The sequence below is a fragment of the Aedes albopictus genome, chromosome 2 (assembly GCF_035046485.1).
Source record: "Aedes albopictus strain Foshan chromosome 2, AalbF5, whole genome shotgun sequence".
Taxonomy (NCBI): domain Eukaryota; kingdom Metazoa; phylum Arthropoda; class Insecta; order Diptera; family Culicidae; genus Aedes; species Aedes albopictus.
Genome location: NC_085137.1, coordinates 282,531,296 through 282,557,258, shown reverse-complemented (window position 1 = coordinate 282,557,258; position 25,963 = coordinate 282,531,296). Strand labels below are relative to the sequence as shown.

The following is a 25,963-nucleotide window of genomic DNA, read 5'->3' as shown; positions in this document are numbered from 1 at the left end:
AATTTAGATGTAATTTACCAATTTACCCTTTAAGTGCTTTAAAAAAATATTTCCATGCTAATGACTTGCAATCGGAAAAAAACCCAAAATCGCATATTTTGCCCTATAAATTGGGGTATAGCTCAAAATTGTGACGTGCTAGAGCAAATCTGAGACCGGATTCAGATTCAGCGGGCCAAAATCTGTAAGAGACACATTAGCTTGCTCTTGAGACAGACCAATAGTTAATTTTTGTTATGCTGTGTAATTCTCAAAAACTCCGAAAGATTTTCGGTCTGTCTCCTTATAGGGTATGTGTGCCATCAGTAATCTCATGCTCCCATTTTCATCCTATTCGAAAACAAGCGATTAAAGCACCGATTGACTCCGTTCTTTTTGTTTTCATGGATTCTCACTTCTAACAAAAAATACAAAAATAAGAAACAAAACAAATAGCGTCCCCGGCAAACTTTGTTTTGCCTACTGCGTTTTTTGACGTTTCAAATCCCTAGTCAAGCGCCCAAGTTCCCGTTCAAAAACTCTCAATCTTCCCATATTTTTGGCCTCATAAACCTTCCTTGGGTGAAAACTAACAGAACAAAACTTAGACGATCCAAATCGGACAATCTGTTCGCAAGTTATGCGCGGATCTACGTATGCCACTGCATTTTTATATATGTAGATTAGGCCTGTCCAGCTTTTCAAAAATGTTCTCTGATTCTCAAGTCCACCCCCATATTTTGATTGGCATCCTGAAAGAAGCAACTGGTCAAAATTTCAGCCAAATCCGTTGAAATTAAGAGGTGCATCAAATCAATTTTGTGTTTTTCGACTATTTTTGAACTTCAAAAAATCATAACTACACTAAAACATGTCAAAACCTAATTCTTTTGGCAGAAATTGAAAGCTATACTTGTTTGCTACAACTTCTCCAAACAACGTGTACCAATAAAATTGAAGGAAACATGTGTAATTATCACATTTGTGATCAGAAAAACCTTAAAAAGTTGATTTTTTGATAGATTTTGTTCTGGAACACCCTAATATACGTAATAAGTTTGATATTTTAAAACGGCATCATATTCTCTCATGTTTTTGGGTTATTTGCTTCTTTGACACCAATACTGTAGGAGTTGAGCAAAAAATATTAAAATTCGGGAAAGCCAAATGTGGCCTAAAAACTAGCTTTTTGGAGGCAATCACGTTGTGGCGCGAAATTGTACTGAACGTAGTAGCTTTTCTTCCGTGTAGTTTGCCTAGGCTACCCCCTACTACGGGTGATAACAAACAAGCGTGATGACAGGTGTTGGCTTTCATATCAGTGCTGACGCGATGCCACTTTTTGCGCGCCAAAGCGTGATTGCACCCGAAAAGCTAGTTTTTAGGCCACATTTGGCTTTCACGAATTTTAGTAATCAACTCAACTCCTACAGCATTAGTGTCAAAGAAGCAAATAACCAAAAAACATTGGAGAATATGATGCCGTTTTGAAAAATCCAACTTATTACGTATATTAGGGTGTTCCAGAACGAAATCTATCAAAAAATCAACTTTTTAAGGTTTTTCTGATCACAAATGTGATAATTACACATGTTTTCTTCAATTTTATAGGCACACGTTGTTCGGAGAAGTTGTAGCAAACAAGTATAGCTTTCAATTTCTGTCAAAAGAATTAAGTTTTGACATGTTTTAGTGTAGTTATGATTTTTTGAAGTTCAAAAATAATCGAAAAACACAAAATTGATTTGATGCACCTCTCAATTTCAATGGATTTGGCTGAAATTTTGACCAGTTACTTCTTTCAGGATGCCAATCAAAATATGGGGGTGGACTTGAGAATCAAAGAACATTTTTGAAAAGCTGGACAGGCCTAATGTAGATTGTATCATATTTGCTAATTACCTTCTAACTCGACTAACACAACTGATGTGCAGCTAAAATCATGTGATATCACAAGATATTTTTGCTGTGACCACTGATACCATGGATTTATATGTATATAACAACGTATTGATGAGATTACTGTTTGATGGTTTGTACAAAATTACAGATTGCATTCTGCAATTATTATTTTGAATGTATTCAAAACTTCGCATCATAAAAGTGTATCAAAGTCAAAATGATACTAAATCCTAAACTATGTATTATGTTGATATGGTCCATTGCACGAATTTATGCTGGCCTGCTTACTCTCACAGAAAATTTGACGTTTGAGCGGGACTCTCAAACGTCAAATCCATTCATCATGTTGTGATTATTTAACCCTCCTAAGATATTAGGTTTTTCGCACCACGATAGTGTAGTGCACGTTAAGTTTGCCTGTACGGGTCATATTGACATCAACATCCTGCTAGGATTTAAAGAAATGGAGGAAAATCCTACCATCTTTTTTCGTTCCTTTTTCCATGAATGGAACTAACTTTGTCATAGAATTATTTTATTGACTCGCTTATACGTGAAATCCAATTTGTTTTCTGCTATTGAAAATATTTTGCTGCCGAGATTGATTTGACAAGTCTTGTTAGCAGGTTGCCTCCTTTACCATTGCCTCGAAGACGAACAATCTGGGTGGCGAATTTCGAGCCCACACACAAACCGGCCATGGCGATAAATAGCGGTTTCGGCATTTTGTGGTGATGGTAAAGCGAATCAAAAGCAACATTCTGTACGAGGCGCAGCTTTGCTCTAACAGAAATGGGCGACGTGCAATAAAAATCAACTTAACAAACTTTTATACACAATCTATAAAACGAGTTGAGATGCTTGTTAACATATTAACATCGATTTTTGCTTTCCAATACACCGACCTGTTGAGTTTGATGGGTATATTTTTTTGAGTGGGCAATAATAAAATTGAAGTAAGCTACGGCAGACGTTCAAGGAATTCTACTCATTCTTTCTTGTGTTACATCCCAACTGGAACATAATTTATTTCTCAGCTTCGGGGTTTATAAGCTTTTCCACAATTATTACATGAGAGCTTTTTATGTGTTTAGTCATTAAGCATTTGGCCTTGTTCTCATAGATGTGTTTTTGATACCTATGACTGCTCTAAATACTGTCTAATAAGAGAACACTTTCATTAATATATCTAGAATGAAGTTTGGGTTATTAGTATAGATAGACTAACAGATATAAAGCTCTGGTTTGAAATAACAGCAGAACAAAATCGTGTTCGCACTGTGCTGGCATTTGTATGATGGCGCTCTTGTACATATTTTTTTTTCTTAGCTTGACCACTAACCCAGTGGATAAATTACTGTTTTGAGTTGTCTATATTGGTTAATAGTGTAATGTTTTTGAAACAAGTTTCTTTGTTTGCGCGATTGCAGCGAATCAACTCGGTGTGTTCAGAGCACTTATTCACCATAAATCAAAGAAATAATGGGCCGAAGACATCAACTGGATTTGATGATATCTCGCACTTCCATTAACGGTGGTAAACTAATTGCGCAATACCAACCTTTGAACCATTTTTAGCTCCTTGTACCCTTAAAATGGAACTAAAAAAATTAGAAGAAGCAAAAATAAAACTTATCTGGTCGAACACAACACGCAGAGAAATATATTGTAAAACCAAAAATATTCTGCATGGGATTTATTTTATTGATTCAACAAACAAGCAGAATGATAATAACAATAAAATTTGTTGTTCCTAAAAATTAAAAGGAAAAAATTGTTGATACTAAAACATGATTTGTTGAACCTATAAAAAAATTATTTTATGCAATTCAGAATCATAATTTTTATTTTATACTAATCATTTCAGTATCATAATGACCTACTTTTCTGTACCGGTTCATTATGCAACTGAAATGAGTTGCATAATGAAAAATAGTTGCATAATGTTCATTATGCAACTCATTTGAGTTGAATTATGAACATTATGCAACTCAAATGAGTTGTATAATGAAAAACTCATTGCATAAAATTTTGTATGGAACTCGTTGCAAAACTCGATTTTTTCAGCACTCTTCGTATTTATCCAACTCGGCAAGCCTCGTTTGATAAATGTACGACTCGTGCTGAAAAAATAAACTTTTTGCAACTCGTTACATAAATAACTATTAAGTAATACAAAGAATCCTATCAAAAAACGCCATGCTTTAAAATTACTGCATCGTTACCAGTGAGATGCGCTTTTGTTTATTCATAAACAAACATTTATTTTTAGAAGATATTGGAACAAACTACGAAGTTTACCCAAATGTTCATGCCATGTAGCAGTAAAGTCTCGGCAGAACATATTAATTCGCCAGAAGATTCAACTCATTTACATATTACTTTCAGCAAGCTTTATCAGTTTTTTTCTGCTTCTTTGAAATTTTGTCCCATCTCTTAGAAACATTCTAGCTGAAATTATAATCAATATTAGTAACATGAATGGCATCAGTTGTAAACTCACCTTCATAAGGTATGAAACAAAATCCAAAGAGCTGAAGCTTTTCAATAAATTGACAAGCTTCAACTCAATACTTCCAGTAATTGAGGGATAAACAAAAAATAACACAGCGTAACAAAAATTAACTTTTTGTCTGTCTCAAGAGCAAACTTATGTGTCTCCGAAGGATTTTGGGCCGCTGAATCCGAATCCGGGCTCAGATTTGCTCTAACACGTCACAATTTTGAGCTATACCTTAATTTATAGGGCAAAATATGCGATTTTGGGCTTTTTTGACTGCAAGCCATTAAGCAAGGAAATTTTTTTTAAGCAATCAAAAGGTTAATTGGTGAATTAACATCTAAAGCATCGACTCATGCAAAATATTTCGTTTTACCAAATCGAATTTGATAGTTTTAAGCGATTTATGTTAGGTACGATATTTACCATACAAGTCACCCTCCAAAAGTTGCATGCAAGATTTCATACTAACATAAAATGCTTAAATCTATCAAATTTGATTAGGTAAATTGAAATATTTTGCATGAGTCGTTAATTATACCAACTATTGGATCAATATGTTTCAGCTATTGAAAAATAGTTTCTCGTAAACATTTTTTCGATTGAAAATGGAGTCATGAGCCGCCACGTTTTTGTTTTCGCCTCTTCAATATTTTGGGAATTTTGAAGGGGAGGTGACATAAAACAAATTAAATTTTTGCATCGGCCTTATTGCACCAATAAAAAAAACTAGAAACGTTCCATAGAAAATCAAAAAGTGATTCAAAAGGAATGGGGCATATGCTCCATGGCCATGTGCAATGTTACCCACAAAGGTTCCATACTTTATAGAAAATGTACCGGTACAAAATAAAATTTATGCAATACAGTATCATAATTTCTCTTTTATACTACTAATCTCGAGCTCTTATATGCCACCAAAAGCACACGTTCTGGCTAGTTGGCCCAATCTTATGATCTACAGGACTTCTTATGCATACCAGCTTAGGATTTCGGGTTGTATCATAGTTTTATCATATCCCCGATACAACCTTCTAAATAAAACCATCTTCTGACTTGTCAAACAGTTGTTTTGTTTATTTCTCACTATCAATGTTCGATCGTCCGTCAGAATAAATTATGCTTGGTTATTTATCCAGCCATCAATTGGAAAGATGCCGATCTGGAATTCAGGTTTGTTTTCCTACTTCATACGTGTCAGGAGACATGCCACGGGAAATTTGTGGTGAATGTGACTGTAATAATGACAAAAAATAAGTGCGCCACACAAACTGTGCGTTAATTGGAAGTTAAATGCATTTAATTTACTCGGTGGAATTGGGTACAAAAAAGGTTTTCTTTAACATAGGGAGTTTCAAAGACAAAATTTATTTTTTCTGAACATAAAATGACGGAAACGTGTTGAATCGTTAAGTTTGATCTTAAGCTGTTCGTGAAATCATAAAATTGAGTGTTAATTTTTCAGTATTCACATAAATGGTCGGCGTTCAGTCAGAGTGGACTACGCGATTTTTCGGGCAGGTAAAGATAAGCTGAGGAATTCGTTAAACCAGAATTTTTCGACGTTATTTTGATGCAGTTCTGTCATTACAAAAAAGAATCATAGTATTTCTTTAAAAAAAGCCAGAGATTTGAAGTTTCAAGTGCTTGCAGGGCATTTTCTCGAAATAATTGAAAAACAGATGGTCCAGTCTGACTTAACGCCGACCAAATTATCTCGGCTAGGCGACATGTTTTTTTCTGATAAAACTCTGTGTTCCTGATGATTTCTCCAATAAGGCTAACCCTCCTGAGGTGGTCATAACTGAGCTCATGATAGATCTAACTGTTTTTTTTATTCTTCAACCACTTAACCTAATTTACAGCTCTTTTGTCCACTGCGTGAGTGATTCCAATTGGCGGCTGCACTTACACTTTTCGTACAGCGCCTAAATGTATTCTATTCTAATTCCACTTATTCTAACTCGAACTGATAGCCTTTGCGCTGCTGTCACTTTTCTACCCTGTCCATAGTAGAATGATGAGCACGATGTTGCTGTGTAGCCGATATCCAAGTTTCCATGTCCGAGCATATGCTCAGAAGAGGGTCAGGTGTCGGCCGCTCTCGGGGGGGAAGAGCAACTGAAGAAAAATTGCAAGTGCCGGGGCTGGGATCGAACCCATGACCATCCACTTATGAAGTGAACGTGTAGCCACTACTATACGGGCCCCGGCTGACTAACGGTTTTATCACAGCATTTCTTGGTCTTCTCATTACTTCAAACCTAACCGATCGTGCCCTATTCCCATATCTATTGCAAGTTGCATTTGTATTTTCGTCATAACCGTAGGCAACATCCAGCAGCAAATCGGCTTAACTCAGTTGTTATTACTCTTATATGACGACGATTATAAAACATGCAAAGTTGCATCCTTGCTTCAAAACAAGACACTTGACAGATGAAATCCCCTAGAAACGCAAACAAGCGAGAATGTGCAAAGTTGCAGTGCCCGAACATCAAACTACAGAGTAACAAAATTCACCCTACAAGAATCGAGGCAAACGCAACAGTATCAATGGGTGGGTATAAGCTGAGACTAGGGAGGGTGTAACTGTGTGTACGATAGCAAATAAGTTTTAATACCGTAAGCGCAAATTGCATAGAAAACAAACAAAGCACTAACTACCTCCTACGAGACCGGAAATGTGGTGGAAGCACAGCATTCAAATTGTGAGACTGGGAAGAGTAAGCCAGAGTACAAGTGTCTCTGCATTTCCCAAAACTAAAGGATCCGGAACAGGAGTGGCTGCGGTTGTTTGGTGAATGCTTATATCTATACACACATACACCAACCACTTCTGAGACAACGACGCAGGATGAGCTTGTGCAAAATAACCGAAGCATATGAGGGTACATGAGTAGATATGAAAGAAAGTGTCCGCCCCGATGGGAACACCATGCAAAACGAGACCAGTTTGTGGGAAACGGTGTGTTGTGGCAATTTTAACAGGATTTCTGCTCATGCTCGTGCTCACATCCTGGTGATGAGTGGAAACCGGAAATCAAATGTGCGGAAGAGAGAAAGAGAGATCCGCATGCACTTTATTTGGTGTTTATTATCATTATGATTTTAAATAAAATGCAAACCAGTTTTGCTACACCGAATCCAGGATAGAGCCAACGTCATTCAGTTGGTACAGAATGAGCTCTTACCAGTCAACCGGCAAGCAAAGCCAAGTGGTTATAATATTTCGTGATACTTTCGTTGGACTCAAGTGGTTGATGATGGTTTGCACGTTTTGGTAAAAGACCAAAAACGTGCGCGTTCAACTGAAATAGCGTGCTTCTAGAGCGTGGAACGATGCGGTTGGGTTGTGGGAAAACATTAGATTATCCCAGTAATCCTATTCAGAGGGCGATATTTTACAAGTACATATCTCTCCAAGAGACGACATAGTTACTAACCGAATCGACAATGAAGCTTCCCCGCGAGGCTACTTATTTATGCGTTGATGTTTTTGAAACTCAAGTGGTTTCTCTCGGGCAGAATAAAATAATTAGCGACATGGCCACATGGATCCGGGTAACGCTGGATAAACGATAGCACTACATAGTGGCTACCGGCTCTGGTGCTAGAGTTCGCTAATTTCGAAAGCCATTCAAAACACTAGACCTGAAACGATGAAATTATAAGTTTTAATTTTTATAAAGTGGTATTATTATAACGCAGAATTGTTTAGCGGTTAATTAACCACAATCAGCTAAAGATCATTTAACTCTTCCACTGTGGCTTCTGCTCACTGTTGTCTGTCCGTGTCAGATACGTATATGTAGAAGTGAATAAGGGTGATTGGGGTTCTGTTTTAGATTTATTGATTTAACCGTATTTTTGTTAAACTACACGCGGTTTATTTGTTCTTTCAGCATTGTACTGCGTTCCTTGTATAATTCATAATATTTATATTGTATTAGTATATCAAACTTTCCACTTTATGGCAATACACAGACAATGTAGAGGACAAAATATTTATTATTTACTAGCTGTCCTGGCAAACGTCGTACTGTATACCAAATAGGCGTTCAATTTCAATTCAATTCATTCACTAGGTAAGATGAAAGCCAGTTTATGCATTAATGCTACCAAATATGTTTATTACGCCTCGTCTTCCTTTTACGTTCAGCTTTGGCTGAGCGAAAATTGTGCTCCTGCAACAAACATGATCATTTATATATATTATTTTAACATTTCCTCAATTAAGATGAGTTAACACGAACATGAAAATGTGAAGCTGTTGTTTTTTTAACGGTGGTTTTTGTCCGTGCCAACAATAATAACACCAAATGTATTATTAGGTCTATTTATTTTCTGCTTTTCAAAAGTTTAAATATTGTTATCCAACAGGATATCATATTACTTTCCTTCGTGCATCCAATCTCCCCTATGTAACCACATATTCGAAAATTTGCTTCTGCTCTAGGCGTCTTTTATCAGTGGCAACGGAAATAAAGGAGGTGGGACGCGAGGGTTAAGCGACTACGCTCTAACACACGCGGATCAACCCATCGAACGTTGGTCCGTGCGTGTGGTAGCCGGTTTTATTGTTTTGGGGCTAGCCATCAGACTCTGCCCTATTATTGGCCTGGGTGAGATGCTTCAACTTGGCTGCAGTTAATTTATATTCCGCGAAATTAATTTTCCAGTTTCCTCGCGGACGGCGACGCGGATAATTTTCGCGATATGGGCTGTTATCAGTCCATGTTTTTATTCACGCACGCTGGATAGCATTTACATTTTTATTGTTTTAGGATAATGGAGGGAAATATTGGAGTGAGAAAGCTTGTACACCAGCGGTCTGCACGCAATAAAGTCTTTGGTCATTTGCATGCAATGCTCGGCATGGATCATTTAATTACTAGTGCTGAAATCTCGTTAGCCAAATGTGCTTGTGTGGAAGAATGAGAAAAAGTTCACAAGTTCTAAGATATAGCATACCTAACAGAAGGCTATTTCAAAGCAAATTATTTTGTATATAATCGATGTGTTTTATTCTAATGATTTCTGTTTGGACACTCTTGCGTGTATGCAAGTTTGGCGCATTCCAATAACAATACCGGCACTGTATTGTTCACCACTCTTTTTTACTGCAAAATTGAGTTAGGTATCTCGAATTATCAGATCCGGATCCAAGGTTCTTGTCATACAATGAATAAAAAATCACAAAAATTGGAGGAGGGAGTGTTGGTTGACTTTTTTTAAATCTCACTCATGGCTTATCTCAGTAATAAAAAAATAAAACAAATACCCCAGTCCGTGCTGGTTGTGGGGATGCAGAGGTGATCTCGGTCTTTAGTAGCAACAACCAGCACACTCTAACATTCCTTTCTCTTCCCAACTGACTATAAGGACGTGGCCGGCGCCGTTATTGATCCAAAATGTGTGAGAATAAGTGGAGTGTCCCAGCCCTTATTCATTTGGATCTCAGTGCAATTGGTACCAGTTCAGATCAATCACGGAGGAGCTACCATTGACATGTATAGTCAGATTTGATTGATTTGATTGTTGATTTTGATTGAATTTGTTGTGGCAAATCTCACACACAACATAAACAAAAGTTTGTTTGCACACATGCAAGTATATGTAATGGCTCAATATATAAAACAATTAACATCAGGTATATCAATGACTTAACAGTTGAAAAAATTACACAAAACTGTTGTTGCTCAACAGCACAATTGTGTTGGTTCATCACGAAAGGGATATAAAGCTAAGATAGAAAAAAACTCATATGTTTATAAAATATAACCTAACAAATCAAGTACTGCCTGCAACAGGTGAGCATTAATTGTAAAAATAAGATATTGGGGGGTTTCACTAAACAGATTAAATGTCTGCGTAAGCCATGATTTTCTGCTTATTTGAAATGTTTCATGATTTTGCGAATGAAATAATCAAAGATTGCCTTGGTGAGCGCGACGTTTAATCAGTTTAATCAGTTTAAGCTGTTAAGTGAATCCCCCTATTATCAAAACCGTGAGGCACCTGCAATTTTCTTATACATTCCTGTGCGCGCCTCTGATCGTGCAATAACGGGATCGTAGAAACCGCGTGCATGCGCGTAACGTCTGCAATATAATATACCTACACAACGACTGTTACAGTAACATTCCTTCCTTTTACCGATGACTGGACACTTAAAAATACCATATTTTTGGTAGGCATCTCTTAACAGCTAGTCACGTTCGATAATTTTAACAAAATTTCAACTGCTGAGCTTTCGGTAATGGGGTTGAAACTAAATTCAATATAAAAAAACGTCGGTAACATTGTATCGTTTATCTGTCAAATTGTACCGAATTTTTCCTGCAAAACAAACTTAACGGTTGAGATTTCGGTAAAACATTACCGATGTCGGTGATTTTTTCTATGTGTGTTCGTAAACTTATGTCATTTATTAAATTTTGTTCCAAAGAGGTTACCAGGTAAGAGTTTTAAATCAATTGTCTGAATTCGCAAGCCCCCATAAAACCGATGTCGAACAATTTAAGTTGCTCTTTTTATTGTGATTATCGCTAATAAAGTTGGGCGTGCGTTTGAACCCAGAAAAGCAAACAAAACTCCATGACAACAATTCATGATGAGAGGGACAAGGAATAACTGTTGAATTTATATTTTAATATATAACACTTTACTGCCGATGGGTGATGATACGTGGCGTGTTGGAATAAAAAATGGCAAATAATATTCGCGTTTTTATGATTATTGCCATCATTTGAATAAAGCGCACGGCAGCGGCAGCAGCAGCAACGGGTTGGACAAGTATGAATGCGTTGTCGTTGCACTGGATGGATATGAATGTACGGCCTGTCCCCTGGAGCCCCAAAGGAGACAGGTAGTATAAGCAAGATACGGATAGAGGGACTGCTGCAATTGATTTACAATTTGTCGATATATGCAAATTAAGTGCCATTTGTTTTTTTGGTCTCGCCAACTGCCTCTCTTTCTCTGTCCCTTTCTCTTTCGTGTACAGATTCGAACCTTAGCATGCATAGGTGGTAGGTATTCGCATAGCATCTCGTTCATCCGTTTTCTGACGAATGATGATGATGATGCTGATGACTGCACTCGTACTGGGGCCGTTCGTTGGCTCAATGCTCTTGATCCATCACGCATAACGACGCCCGATGGCCAAACCGGCCGAATGCAATCTGGAATCGATTTGAGACGGACGAGTTTTAATTTGTGGAAAATTTGCATGCGCACTAATAAAATCCAGCTCAATGAACAAACAGACGGAACCTTAAAGGCATTTGCCAATCTTGTTTGTTTGTTTATTGAACTTTGTAAGAATCGCAGTAATTTTATGATTTGCCACGTTTACGATTTCCACGTGATGGAGCATGATGTTCATATTTTTTTAAGTATAACGTACAGACATAACACTGGTAAAATTACCATCGACCACACTTTTACAAACGTTCCTAATTCATGTAGATACAGATCTCACCATCGGAGACATGCTTATTTTTTATATTATCATGTAAAAGTCATAGATAAGCAAACCTGTCATTTGGAACAAATGCTCTACATGATGTATACAGAAGCTTACAGTTCACCACCAGGTTCAAAAGTGTTCATCAACCAAGCGAGCAGTATTTTTCATGACGCAGATGACTCTCAGTGGGCCAATGCAAATCATGTTGTGTTCATGTGGTTGAGCAATCATTAGATGGAGGTTGTGAAAAAAACATAATAGCAGTGAAAGCTATTTGAGCGCCGTGAGCTTTCAATCGACAACCCATTGAGTATTTGAATAACCGCTTAAAATGTGATCGATGGAGAGCGAAAAAAGTATGATGTGTATGTTTCATCGCGCAAAAGTTGTTTTTTCCACTCCAACTTAAAGACATTAACAATTTTTCAAACCATGTCTGATTAAACCAAAGTATTTACTGATCACTACACTTTATTTTAACCAATTTCATGTATATTTTCATTTTTCATAGCTATAGTGATTAATCTTTTTTTTAATTTACTTATTTTCAGAGTTTTGATGACACATTGAGCTCGGAAAACTTGGTAAGTTGTCCCTCTATTTCTACATTATCTATAAAAAAAAAAGCAAGCACTAAGAAAAACAGCGTTATACAGATAACATTTGAAGGGTTTATATTTCTAAATGCATCACATTTCACAAAAAGACCATGTTAATAAGCATCGTTTAAGGTATAAAACAACTGTGGTCAATTTGATATTTGAATTCTCGAATAACTGGTGCACTTTTCTTAGTTGTTAAATTTGTTCTTCAACAAAAATTTCTTTAAATTTCAATTTCGTATATTATTCCCGTCATGGTTCTCTCAGTATCGAGAAAAGTGGAAGGCATTATATGACCTAAAGTTCATGGACAGCTTTAAATTTCAAACGACTTACCAATTTTATCTATTGATTATCGTTCACCCTTTTGCAGCTCCAGCACCCAAAAGCCAAGGAATGGCTGATTGCTGCAGCCAACGCCAATTACCAGGAGCTGGCAAAACTCTCTACGGACCATCCCAATTTGGTCAAGTTGCAGGTGAGTGCGGTTTTCCAATGCGCTTTTACAAACACGATTTATTTGCCTGGAGGTACGGGCGGAACGCACTATCCTTCGTATCATGCATTGCATATTCAGTCAGCCAAAATACACCAGAGGCTTTGTCGATCGGACGGCGTTGGATGCCCAAATCACTGGCAATGGTTAATTAATTAAAAGTGTTTGTTAAATATACATTGACCAAGATTGGAAGGCTTCGGATATGGAGCCTAGAAACCGTTTAAACCCCCTATCGATGCGATGGCTCAACGCCGTACTCCACATCTTCTTTAAAATTTATTCGTTTGTTGTCGATAATATATGTGGCTAAATTTCATTCATTAATTTAAGTTTCGGTTTATTGTTTTATTGTTATTGCCTATCGATTGTGAAAGGCAGAAAATTCAACCGCTTCCTCTCATTCGTTCACATTTGTGCTGAGTGGATGCAATTTTGGCGAGCCTCCCGGTATCAAAAGGGGCATCGGAAATAATTTACTCCGGCCAATGAGGCTGTTAGGCATCGTCCGCTAACTATGCAGTTGCCGTATGCTCGCTCCCCTCGACAATTGGCGCCTGTATACCAATTTACCGCACCATTCTGAAATGTCGATTTACCCGGTGATCGAATCTGCTGTTAGTTGAACAATAATTCACAATTCCGTTCCATAAATCGTTTTATTCAATTAAATGAGATTTTTATTAACACATGTACAATTGCATTTGCCTAGTTGATAGCTCGTAAATCGTACAGAGTGCCATTTGGGAATGATTGTCGTCTTTATCGATGAGCCTTGCTCTGGTTTGCATTAGATAGTTTGCCTTTGAGAAAATAAATTGGCCCCTTTGACGGTGTTTAAGAAAATCGATTTTCTGAATCTGCATGTCAAACTGAACCGAAATCCAAATTTTCATGAATTTTGGTGCCCAGGAACCTTTTTAATAATCAATTTGAAGTTTGTATGGAAGCGATTTGTCGAATCACCCCTCGTCGTAGTTTGTACTCCACCCAGTACAGACAGCTGAGCAACTGTCAAACAGTTGCTCAGCTGTCAAAAGATGATTTCAAAAAATCTATTTGAAATTGATTTTAGGTACCAAAATAAATTTCTTAAAATCTGAAAAAAATCATAGTGGCTCAGAAAAAGGTGCTCTTTCGTATAAAATCAAAAAAAATCAATACATTTTTCGATATTTAAAAACCCAATTATATGTGTATGTGTACAATTGTTGTTCAATCATAGTGGCTCATAAGATCTTCTTTTATATCCTTTCCAGTTAATGTTTGACACTATTTATACATCATTTTTTGGATTAAATTCATTAGCTAACAATATCAAAAATATACAAAATGCCTCGCTAAAGTGTCGAAAACTGCTACTTTTTAATATGCTTGTTATAGTGGAGAAGAGTAAATAGTTTAATGTTCTTTTTCTATTTGTAAAGTTGATGTATATATAACGTTATGACAAATGCAACAAACTGCAAAATTCTTATATTTCAGCGCAAGTCGTTATTGTTTTTTTATACCTAATATTGTTGTGATTTCACAAATATTTTAACTACCCAAATTCAAATTATCAGTCCAGCGTTCAAATATGACAATGGTTGGAAAATCGGTCCCTGCTGTCGCGTCATGTGTATGTCAACCTTCAACCGCTTCCAATTTAAAAATTGCTTGCAATTACGTTCGTAAATTGAGAGGCGAAACCCCTTGACAGCTAGCATCCAGTCGCTGACGACTGGCGTCGACGATGGATGACGGAGAGACGACAACCAACGATAAATGACTGGTGGGTCTTCTTTTGTCTTTTATGAGCTTGGAGGCCACTTTAACCCCACCACCTAATCCATCTGGGTGGCATCAAAGGCTGTTGAAACTGCCACCGGTCGCCGCCAACAGAGCACTACGGCAGCGTCGGTGGCAGCAGCGCCAGCGGCAACGATTGACGGAATCTTTCACCATGGTCTGTCTGAACTGGGCAGAATCGTTTCCACAAAATGACGACGACGGCCGTTATTTTGATGGGTTGGAACGACATCCAATCGGTGACTTGGGTGACGACTACAGCGACGACATCGATGATGGTGATGGCAAAACAAACAAAAGCCCATTGAAAATGAAAATTTATTCTCGTCGCACGTAATTTCGAGCCGCAGCCGAAATATTTATACCGAAAGGATGCATAAAATTTTGAAATTTTCCTTTTGCTGTCGTCGCACCGCTGGCTGTCGTTGTCTTTGGGGTGCTTTTCGGTGTACGACGACCAGTGACAACATTGATCGTCATCGACATCTATAATCGCCACACCAAAACCCATTCTGGATGGCAACGACAACGCAATCTGCACTTCTCTTGACCTGAACCGAGCGTTGAACTTCGGAAAGTCTTCTGTGTCGGTTTGCAATAATTCGCATGTTACTTTTATATATTAAGGGCTTAAATAGGGTTATATTATAGTTGGGGCTCATTATAGGGCTTATGGGCTTCTTCCATTTTTCGTAACCTAAAATCTACAAAATACAATACAAATATATACCAATTTTGAGTTTTTTTATACGTGTTGTACAATGTTGTATTTTGCACTGAAGGGGAAGCTAAAAGATCGACTAAACCCCAAATTACGGCACATGGGAAGAATAAAAAAATGACACTACTGCCGCAAATAACACTATAATATTTTCCAGACACTCTAAGTTAGTTTTATAATACAAATTTAATTCATCTTTCTGGCGTTACTTAACATGGTTACTGAACATATATCCCTTTCGTGACGAACCAGCACAATTGTGCTGTTGAGCGGAAATAGTTTTGCATATTTTTTTCATCTGTTTATACTTTGTTTTATTATTATTATTATTATTATTATTATTATTATTATTATTATTATTATTATTATTAACATCAACAGACATCTTATGCCCCAAACCCGTAACGTGGGTAGATCACCTTGGAATGGTGCGTTACGGTGTAAGATCTACCATTTCAAGTTTTGATCTTGCTATTTTCCAGCCTGGTTTATTTAAATGCAGGAACATTCCAGGATCAAGATTTGGTGTACTTTTTTACACTATTTATTTATTTATTTATTTATTTATTTTATTCTATTTATTTTTCATTGCTAATATACTGTTTGTTTCAGAGGGATGGAGGTAAATTTAAACTATATATAAATAACAATTTACAAAAATATAACAGTGGAGAACGTATCACAATTTAATACTTTTTTTCTATTTCAGATTTACAAGCAGGCAATCAGCGATCAAAACGGCGAAGTATCTCTTTCTTTAGAAAGGTCAAGATTACCGTATGATACAGTGACAAGTAGACCACGTTTTCCGCGTCGATTTATTCGTGCCGAGTTCCATAATTTCGATATCTTTTTCGAACATTTACGATAATGTATTTCTGTTCATCACACCTTCAACTTATATTACGCGTTGCGAACATTCGCGGATAATAAATATGTACAACGGTTTTATTATCCCCAATCTTATTAACACGGGAACGCGAAAAAAGTAATACAAGAACATAGATAAAACTCAAAATCAAGGATTCTAGTTGTTTAGTTGTCCAGTTTACTCGTAAAGCTACGGCGCGGGTTTTGGTTTTTCAGCATTGGCAGTAACACTAAACGGAGTTGCATACAGTTTATTTTCTGACTGAGAAACGATAAGCTTAAAACGTGCGTTATTACGAGTGGATCCGACATAAGCGTGGTTTAAAAAATATTCATACCCGGTATACAATTAAATTTAATACACAAACATACAATAAAATTATTGTATTCTTCCGACAGCCGGCTGGCGGAAGACTAAACCATATCAAGGGTTGCATAGCTCACATCATTTACCAATGTGAATCCAGATCTATGTAACTTTCTATCCCTTCCCTTCCTTTGTAACAAACTTCCTTCCTGTGACAACCGTGGGGATGCGGAGGTACACACGGTCTCTAGTAGCAACGGATGTCACACCAACATTCCTTCCCTTCCCCGATGACCGTAAGGACGTGGCCGGCGCCGGTACTGACAATATAAAGTTTTGAATCTTCAAAATTGCACATTGAGGATGGAAAGCTACACCCAGGCCCCATCCATTTGGTTCCCTGTGCAATGTTGACTGTTCTGGTCAGTAACGGAGTAGCAACTACGAATTGTACGGTCATCTCATGCTCATGCTCATGCTCATGCTCAACAGACATCTTATGCCCCAATGATGGCCTCTTATAACTAATACATAACTATAAAAACTAAAAACAAAACTGCATTTAAAATACAAGACAAAACAGGAACAAAAATGCGCAAAAGTCAAATACCGTAACAAAAAAAAAAAAAAAAACATATAAAATCACAGTTCGTTATTGTTCGTAAAATATCTGCGGAATATTTGGCGCATCGTTTGGCGGGACAAGTGGAAGTCGAAAAGGTGGCCAACTCTATTGAACGCACGTTCCAATCCAATCAGCGACGTGTGTTGACCGTAATTGGTTCGTCGGAAAGGCAATCTAAGCATCGCGTTGCTCCGAAGGGCCCTAGGACGAACGTTCAAGTCAACCGCTTCCAGAATGGCAGGGCAATCGACTCTTCCCTGCAAAGTGTCGGCAATAAGCATAGCCTTTGCCATATCCCTGCGCGATTGGAGAGTTTCGAGTCGAATCAACTGACATCGATTGTTGTAGCTTGGTAACCGGAGCGGATCACGCCATGGAAGCAGACGGAGCGCATAGCGGATGAAACGATGCTGCACTGATTCGATTCTGTTGGAACCATTCTGATAATGCGGATACCAAACAGCAGAGCAGTATTCGAGGGTTGAACGGACCAAGGAGCAATACAGGGATTTTAAACAGTAAACGTCGGTGAAGTCCTTGGCGATGCGAAAAATGAATCCTAAGGTCCTGGACGCTTTGTCAACGATATATGCGACATGGTGCTTAAACGTAAGCTTAGTATCCAGGATTACTCCAAGATCTTTCACTTGATCGATGCGTTGGATTGTTGCGTCACGGAGCTTGTAGTTGAACTGAATTGGTTGGCTTATTCGGGAGAACGAGGTCACCGAACATTTACTTGGGTTCACAACCATCCGATTTAATGCGCACCATGTTGCGAAAGAATCGATATCTTCTTGAAGTTTTATGTGATGTAAACTGTTTCAAAAATGCAGCCATTTCTTATACTTGTTTGTGTGTAAACAAACTTTTGTTTACATTGCCGGTGAAATTTACAGCAACAAGATAAACAAAAAGTGGTCAAAAACCGTAAAACATTAGCTAGAATTGAAAGATAAGGAGTAGTTCTTTCAAATGAGGAAGAATAATTGTTGCTTTTTTTAGGAAATCTAAGAGTTCTGGAGAGCCGAAGTTGAGCAATCTATAGATATAAAAATGTTGTGCCATACGTGGGACCGCGCATAACTTGCAAACGGAAGGTCCGATTTTGGTCGTCTTAGTTTTGTTCTGTTAGTTTTCACGCAAGGAAGGTATATGAGGCAAAAAACATGAAAAAAATTACAGTTTTTGAAAATCGATCTTTCATACATTTTGACAGGGGACTTTGTCGTGGCTAGAAACTTGAAACGTCAAAAAACGCAGCAGGCAAGACAAATTTTGCCGGGTACAGCTAGTTTGTATGGAAATTTCACTTTTTTGCGCTCCTTCCCGAAAGGGATATAAAAGCCAAGCTGTGAAAAGATGTTGCGTCATAGAGCGATCTTATGAAATGCATTCTAATCATTATGAATTATTTAATGGATGTTTCATAAGTTAAGCCATATGAAAATCCTTTTTTTTTGTTGAATGTAGCCTTCTTTTAAGTAAATGCTGTTCTTTCAAGTAATTGTGCTATTTTTTTTTCTAAACTGCCTATTATTTTGAGATACACTCAATAAGGAATTATTATATGAAATCCATTAATGTCCGACCATTTAGCCGAATGGGTAGTTTGGCCGAATGTCGTTTGGCCGCACGGCATTTGGCCTAATGTTATCTGGCCGAATGGGTAGTTTGGCCAAATTAAGATAAAAAAAATCAGAGAACGTATTTTTCATTCTAGCTGCCAATATGATCAACGGAAATACATATTTTCTTGCATTTAATCATAGGATATTATTTCTAGTTTTATCATTCAGGGATTAAATGGCGTTGAAATTACCAAAATGTTATCAGAGAATTTTCCTGATTTTGGCTGTTCCTTAGAGTTATGCTGATGCAGAGAACAATAGTATGATCACTTAATTTCATTATTTATTTTTCGGCCAAGCAGCATTCAGCCTAATTGCCCGATTCCAAAACCATTGATATCTGTAGTTAGTCCATTCTATAATATTTAATAATTCAAGAAGGATGGCTGACGTGTATCTCTCTGAATTTTTTTCAAAAATTTATATTCAATATGAAAAAATGAATGCTGTGAAAGTGTTATTTTTCATACTGTGACATTCAGCATCCATACTGTGCCGATAAGTATCATTGTTCGGCTGACTTATTTTTGTGAAGAAAGCTCGATCATTTTATGTTTGCTAATAAACCCATTATACATATGAACAAGTGAACAAACTATGCATGAAATTATGAACATTATTTTCAGCTCAGGTGTGGCTTATACTCACGACCCTTATATGGTAGACAAGTGCTTCTCAACAAAACTCAACAAGTAATAAGACGGTCACAATCCCACCATCAAGTAGGGGAGACTGAGGAGACTTGTTCCCCCCATATTTGTTCGGAATTAAAAACATTTTTCTTCTAGCATAATTTTTCCAAAACTACTCCTGGGCAAACGACTATGTTTTGGCTATAAGTGATTTCGATTGTACATTGCATTATTTTTTAACGGCTGATGGTTTGTTTTCAGTCTTTCAGAAATCTTTTAGGCGATTCCGAAAAATCTCAATAACTTTGTGAAAATTGAGCCAAATCGTGTCAAAGTTTCACAGCACATAGTTTGAATAAAATACTTTCAAACTTATTTATGCAAAGAAAACTGTTGTTAACACATTTTAATTAATTCAGCTTAGTATACACAACAGTGACATGGGGAGACTTGACCCCTCGAGGATTACACACACATTATTTATGTGAAAAATAAAATTCTATTCGGAAGCCTCTATTTACTCGGAATTCTAGTCTAATTAACGATAAAATGTGTCAGATAATTATAACTTTAGTACAAACCAAGAAAAAGGGGATCAAGTCTCCCCATTTTGAAAATACGGCATATCCTTAAAAAAATAAAGGAAATCTTACAATTTCAAACACTCCATATTCATCGAAAATACAAGAAAACTCGAAAAGAAAATGAATAGGAAGACTCTGGAATTATTTTCCCTTTAAATAAACCATGTGCTCAAAGGGGAATCAAGTGTCACCCATTTTTGAAAAATACATCATAATACATGCCTTCATAGTTCACAGTTTGAAAACTTTAACAATAATTTAAAGGCCTTCTGTTGTCTACTAACTTGCAATAGATATTTTCCTGCCATGTTGTACGGAAATCGAATCTAATTTTGTATTTTTTTCTTAAAGTTTCAGGTAAATTAAGAAAAAGGGATCAAGTCTCCCCAATCTCCCCTAATATGTATTCAATTAATTTAAACTCAATTTGAATAACGTGAAGTGTTTCATGCTATTTTCATGAAAGATATTGGAAACTCCTTTTCAAAATAAATCAAAATCTCTATCTCAGTGATCTCATTTTTACGAGTGATACAGCATTAACTATTCCAAAATTTGCTAAACTTGGCCATCTTTTTGAGCAATCCAATCCAAAAACGGGTTCAGAGCTAGTTCATCCATGAGTTGACAAAACGCTTGCCCCTAAGATCAGTATATTTGTCTACACAGTAATAATCGTTTATTTTTATTGATGTAAGTTTTATCTCTGTATGAAATCAACAGACGATCTACGCCGGCGCTCACTTTCATTGGATCATGACATTCGTTTTGTCTTGCATGTATTACTCACTATCGTCGTCAAAACTTGAACGAAGGAACGCTTCCAAACCGGGAGTAATGTACATTCAACTCTTCCTCTCACAGCTCCAACACGTCATCAGTGTCATGCAAATTGAACCGTAAATACGTTTTGCTTCCCGAGAACCGTATCTCCACACTCCAATGCTGTTGCTTTCGTCAGAGAGGATTGTCTTTCTGCGTTTTGCTTTTTCGTGTGGCCACCATCATAAAACTGGCAGCGCGAGACCAAAACCTATGGTGTGCGTAAATTGTCATGCGGTTTCCATATCATAAATTAGAACCGTGTCACATATCTCACTTTCCCATAGAAGAGCTGTTGCTACTACCTACTGCCGCTGCTGACTGCTGCTTCACTGCATTATCACCGGTCGTCATCTTCAGCATCAACAGTAACACAGACAAGAGATGAACACCTTTTAGGGTGAAAAATGTCCGCAGTCTCACTGAAGGAAAATAAGATGCGTGACATGCTCACATAATTTAAACGCGCCACCCAGGCTAATGAGGGAAGTGAAAGCTATTTAGAACGTTTGGCTTCCGAAAAGAATTTGTAGTCTCACTAGAAGTTGGAGAGTTTCAATTGTGCTCGGTTAACTTTGATTCATAAAATGTATACATATTTTCAACAAATATTTTAAACAAGCGCCTGGCGCCTGCTCATAAACTACGTAGACTACAGTGGGATTCTGTTTTTGGCATGCTCCATTTTGGGCATGTTCCGATTTTGGCCTACTGTGGTTTTGACATCCAGTTCCATGAACTGCTACATCAACACGGCATTTCAGATTTTCTTGTTTTTCTTGCCTTCCCGGTCACTTTTCCTATTTTTTTTTTACACGAACTCTCGGAGGCTTAAACGAATGCTAATGTGAAGATACCATCTAAATCCGTTGACCCGTTCGCTCGGCAAATTGGGTACACAATAGAGTGGTCAACAGTGTATGGAGAACATTTAAATTTGATCGTATCAACCCAGAACAAAGCTTTTCCAGCCAGTATTAGCGTCCAAAACAACTGTGCAAAATTTGGGAGCGATTGGTGGCGTCCCCGTAGTCCTCATTGCGATTGAAATTTGTATGGAAGTTAGTATGGGAAAACGTACTTTTTTGCATTCATAAGTTGAATTATTTTGTTTAATTTTATTCATAAGTTGAATTATTTTGTCTAATACCGTGTAACTAATGACGTTGAAGTATAGCCTACGAAATGCCGAAAAACTTTGCCGAAGACCGCAAAGTAACCCGATGCTTGTGAAAAAAGTTATTCGCTTGGTAACTTAGGCCAAAAATTGAGATTTTATTATTGATGTTATTCCTTTACATGTTAAATGTTAAGCACCACCGGGCAATCTGTACAATATAAATTTTCACAAGTGTCGGATCACTTTGCGGTCTTCGGAAAAGTTTTTCGGCATATCCTAGGCTATAATTCAACGTCATTAGTTAGATTGTTTTAGACAAAAAATAAATAATTTTGGAGGAAAATGCAGAAATTCACGTTTTCCCATACTAAATTCCATACAAATTTCACTCGCAAGGCGAAATACGGGGACGCAACCAATCGCTCCCAAATTTTGCACAGTTGTTTTGGACGCCAAAAGGAATCGAAAAAGCTTTGTTCCAAAAAATCGACTTTGTTGACCCAGTCTAGTACACAAGCACCATTCCAGTTTCATTTATAGGGTAAATGTTAATGCACCAATCATGAAGGACATAGGATAAATAAATTAAATAAAATTGTTCGTACCACCTAAGAAAAGGATTCAAAGTTGTAATTTTTCTTCTAAATTTGTTTGGACAAATATTTAGAAAAAAAATCTCTTTTGATTGCCGTCTTTCGAAAGATTTAAATTTTAACCAAGTAAACAACCAATGCCGTGGGTCCATCGCCAGCTTTTCAGGCGAATCCTTGACCTATATAATACATCTCCCAACCACCCACTCCGTAGTACTTATGGGAGTGTCACTGAGTCGGAGGCCTCTTAACCCTCTAATACCCAAATTTTTGATTTTGATCTTAATATCATTTTTCGTCATCTAAAATCGATTTAAACATGTTTTGGAAGATGATTCTTTTTAATTCTCGATTTCGTGAATTTCAGTTTTTGATTTTTCTAATTTTTATTTTTGAACATCCCCACACTTTTATATTTTTCCTGGAAGCTAATTTGGGGCACGGATTATTTGAGATGGAAACATTTTGAGATTTTATGATTATTGTTGAAATATTATTATTTAAAAATTTTTTCACAGAAAGTTTTATTTTCCGTGTAATTTTAAGGAAAATAATTTTAGAGTGTATTCGATTCCCTTAAATTATTAAACAAGGATAGAATGATTTGGGAAAAATTTAAAATATGTTAATTGTAGCGATTCAGTACAAAATAAACAATGACTTCTAAAAGGTGACTAAAACATCAATTTTTCAATGATTTAAAAAAATGTAAATACGCTTTAAAATACACCAAAAACCATTTTGAGATATACAGAACAGTCCTAAATATCAGCCAAAAATATAAAAAAATTGATTTTCCACGAAACAAAAATTACAAAAATGCTCAAACTATACCCCGTCTAAAGGCGGGATTGGGTATTAGAGGGTTAAATAAGTGCTACATCAACACTTCCTTCCCCTATTCCAAGTGACGGTAAAGATGGGCGTGGCCGGGAATAATGACAATTGTGATTTTGGTATCCTTGCATAAGATTGGAGCAAAGTTAACTCCCTGGCCTTGTTCCGAAAAGCAATCCGAGCAAGATTAGCAAAAGGTACATGAATGTTGTTAGTATCTACGAAGTACACCGTAACTACGCTAACGCTTACGCTAAATTTGTTTGGGCAAATAGGAAAATTATTTTCTCGGCTTCTGTCAAACTATTTTTTTTATCAAAAATCGATTCGAATCAAGTGCAATTGATCTTAATGTGAAATAGATGACATCAAGCCAGATAAGGCTGGCTCTTGAGTGTTGACGAGAAGAAGTGAAAATGATCGATTGGCAAAGGAATGGCTATTTTGAAACGATATCGGAGTGAGCTGCCTTTCCGTTGTTTGTCTGGAACATTGGAAATCAGTAGTGGCAAAACCCTTCATTGCCTTGAATGCCAAAAAGAAACGCCTTGCAGACGCCACAAACAGATCTCCCAGCAGCTCCAGGAATACCAGGATCTGATTGAAATCAAGATTTCGCTGGACAAGCTGCTGTCGTTCGAGGAAGTCTGTATGAACATCACCTCCAGAATCCCAACCACCATCTTCTAGACGTCTTCGAGTAGCACCAATGCGGCCCGGGGATCGGGAGCGCCACGTAATACACCGCAGCACGCCGCCGCCAAACGCAACGGTACTGTGCTGGAGGAATCGGACGAGCGCAGTATGTCGAACTTCATGATCATTTCGTCTTCCAAGTGAGACATCATATCAAACAACATAATTTGGTGAGTTCGTTCTGATTTGATCTGTTGGAGTTTGATGTTGGAGTTTTCTTTGGAACCACCAACCCCAACAATAATAATCCAGTCACCTTGCATACTTATTGCATCCTAGACCATTCCTCTACAAAAACCCAACTTTGCTATTTACGAGGGCGTCGGTGAGTTTCTGGCCTCTCGATAAATAGATGTCATACCATCCATACTATACCTTCCCACCTTCAGGTAGGCTCTATTGTGTTTCTTTTCGTTTCAGAGAGCGATCAATGGCGCTTAAGCCTAGGCTTGTTAGCCAGGGCTCAGTATAAATACCTGTGCCCCATCCCTGAAGGAAAAAGCCCATGAAGTGACAAAATCTCTTAGCTAAGTCACTTCCAACGTTGCTGTTTAAATATACAAAAACACTTACACTCATACTGACACATCTGCATGATCTACTCAAATACACTTACACAATCTGAATCTTGCCATATCACTCGCGTATAGTGAATCCCAAATCAACCCATTCCATATATCTAACTCCTTGATACCTATGGAAGGGTCGGTGAGCCGCTGACCTCTTGTAAAGTAGGTGTCATATCATCAGATCCTTTTCCTATCCCCTCAATTAATGGCTAAAAATGGGAATACAACTCTCTCTCTCTTCTTGGCGTAACGTCCTCACTGGGACAAAGCCTGCTTCTCAGCTTAGTGTTCTATGAGCACTTCCACAGTTATTAACTGAGAGCTTCCTCTGCCAATGACCATTTTGCATGCGTATATCGTGTGGCAGGCACGAAGATACTCTTCCCAAGGAAGTCAAGGAAATTTCCTTTACGAAAAGATCCTGGACCGACCGGGAATCGAACCCGTCACCCCCAGCATGGTCATGCTGAATACCCGTGCGTTTACCGCCTCGGCTATATGGGCCGAGTTGGGAATACAGGTACTCTTCGATATAACGTACAAAAAAAGTTTTCTCTTTGTACGTTAGATCGAAATAAACGTTATATCGAAGCAGAGAAAAAATTATTATTTTTTATGCTAGTATTGATGTATTCGACGTGAAATTAATCCCCAATAATGATTTCGGTGAAATTTACAAAACCAATAATGAAAACTTGAGTTTTGACGAAAAAGTCATTTCGTTTTTTGTGCTTCGATATAACGTACATTTTGCTTAGATATAACGTACACTAAATTTTTCCCCAAATTGCGCTGATTCTGGGTAATAAAGCTAATGCTGCAACAAAACATTGATTTAAGTGATTTCGTAGTTTATTTAAGGGTTATTCGTGGCAAAAATAAAAATTTTCAATGTTGTACGTTATATCGAAGCAAAATGTACGTTATATCGAATTCGCTATATCGAGGGTACGCTATATCGAGGGTACGTTATATCGAAGAATACCTGTGCAACTATTATTATGTATTACCAATTTTAAACAACATTTCTGTTGCATTAGCCCTTCTATGTGGCTTAATAATCTTTTAGAATCATCTTAGTTTTTGTTCTCCTTGGCTACATTGTATTTCAAGTAGGTTTACTCACTATGATCAAACTACTTAACTTATTTGCGCTTAGATAAGCGAATACTTTGACCCATTCTCACCCCCTCTAACGGTTGAGATTGGGTG

The 25,963-nt window shown here is 37.3% G+C and overlaps 1 protein-coding gene across 2 annotated transcripts in view; it reads left to right on the top strand.

Annotated features, from left to right (window-relative positions):
* Positions 1–25,963, top strand: part of LOC109415153 (uncharacterized) — a 232,980-nt gene that overhangs the window by 48,867 nt on the left and 158,150 nt on the right. For both annotated transcript variants that reach the window (XM_062851958.1, XM_062851957.1), the window contains exons 3-4: positions 12,407–12,439; positions 12,831–12,935. In XM_062851958.1, coding sequence (XP_062707942.1) covers positions 12,407–12,439; positions 12,831–12,935 — 138 coding nt within the window. The remainder of the gene's footprint in view (positions 1–12,406; positions 12,440–12,830; positions 12,936–25,963) is intronic.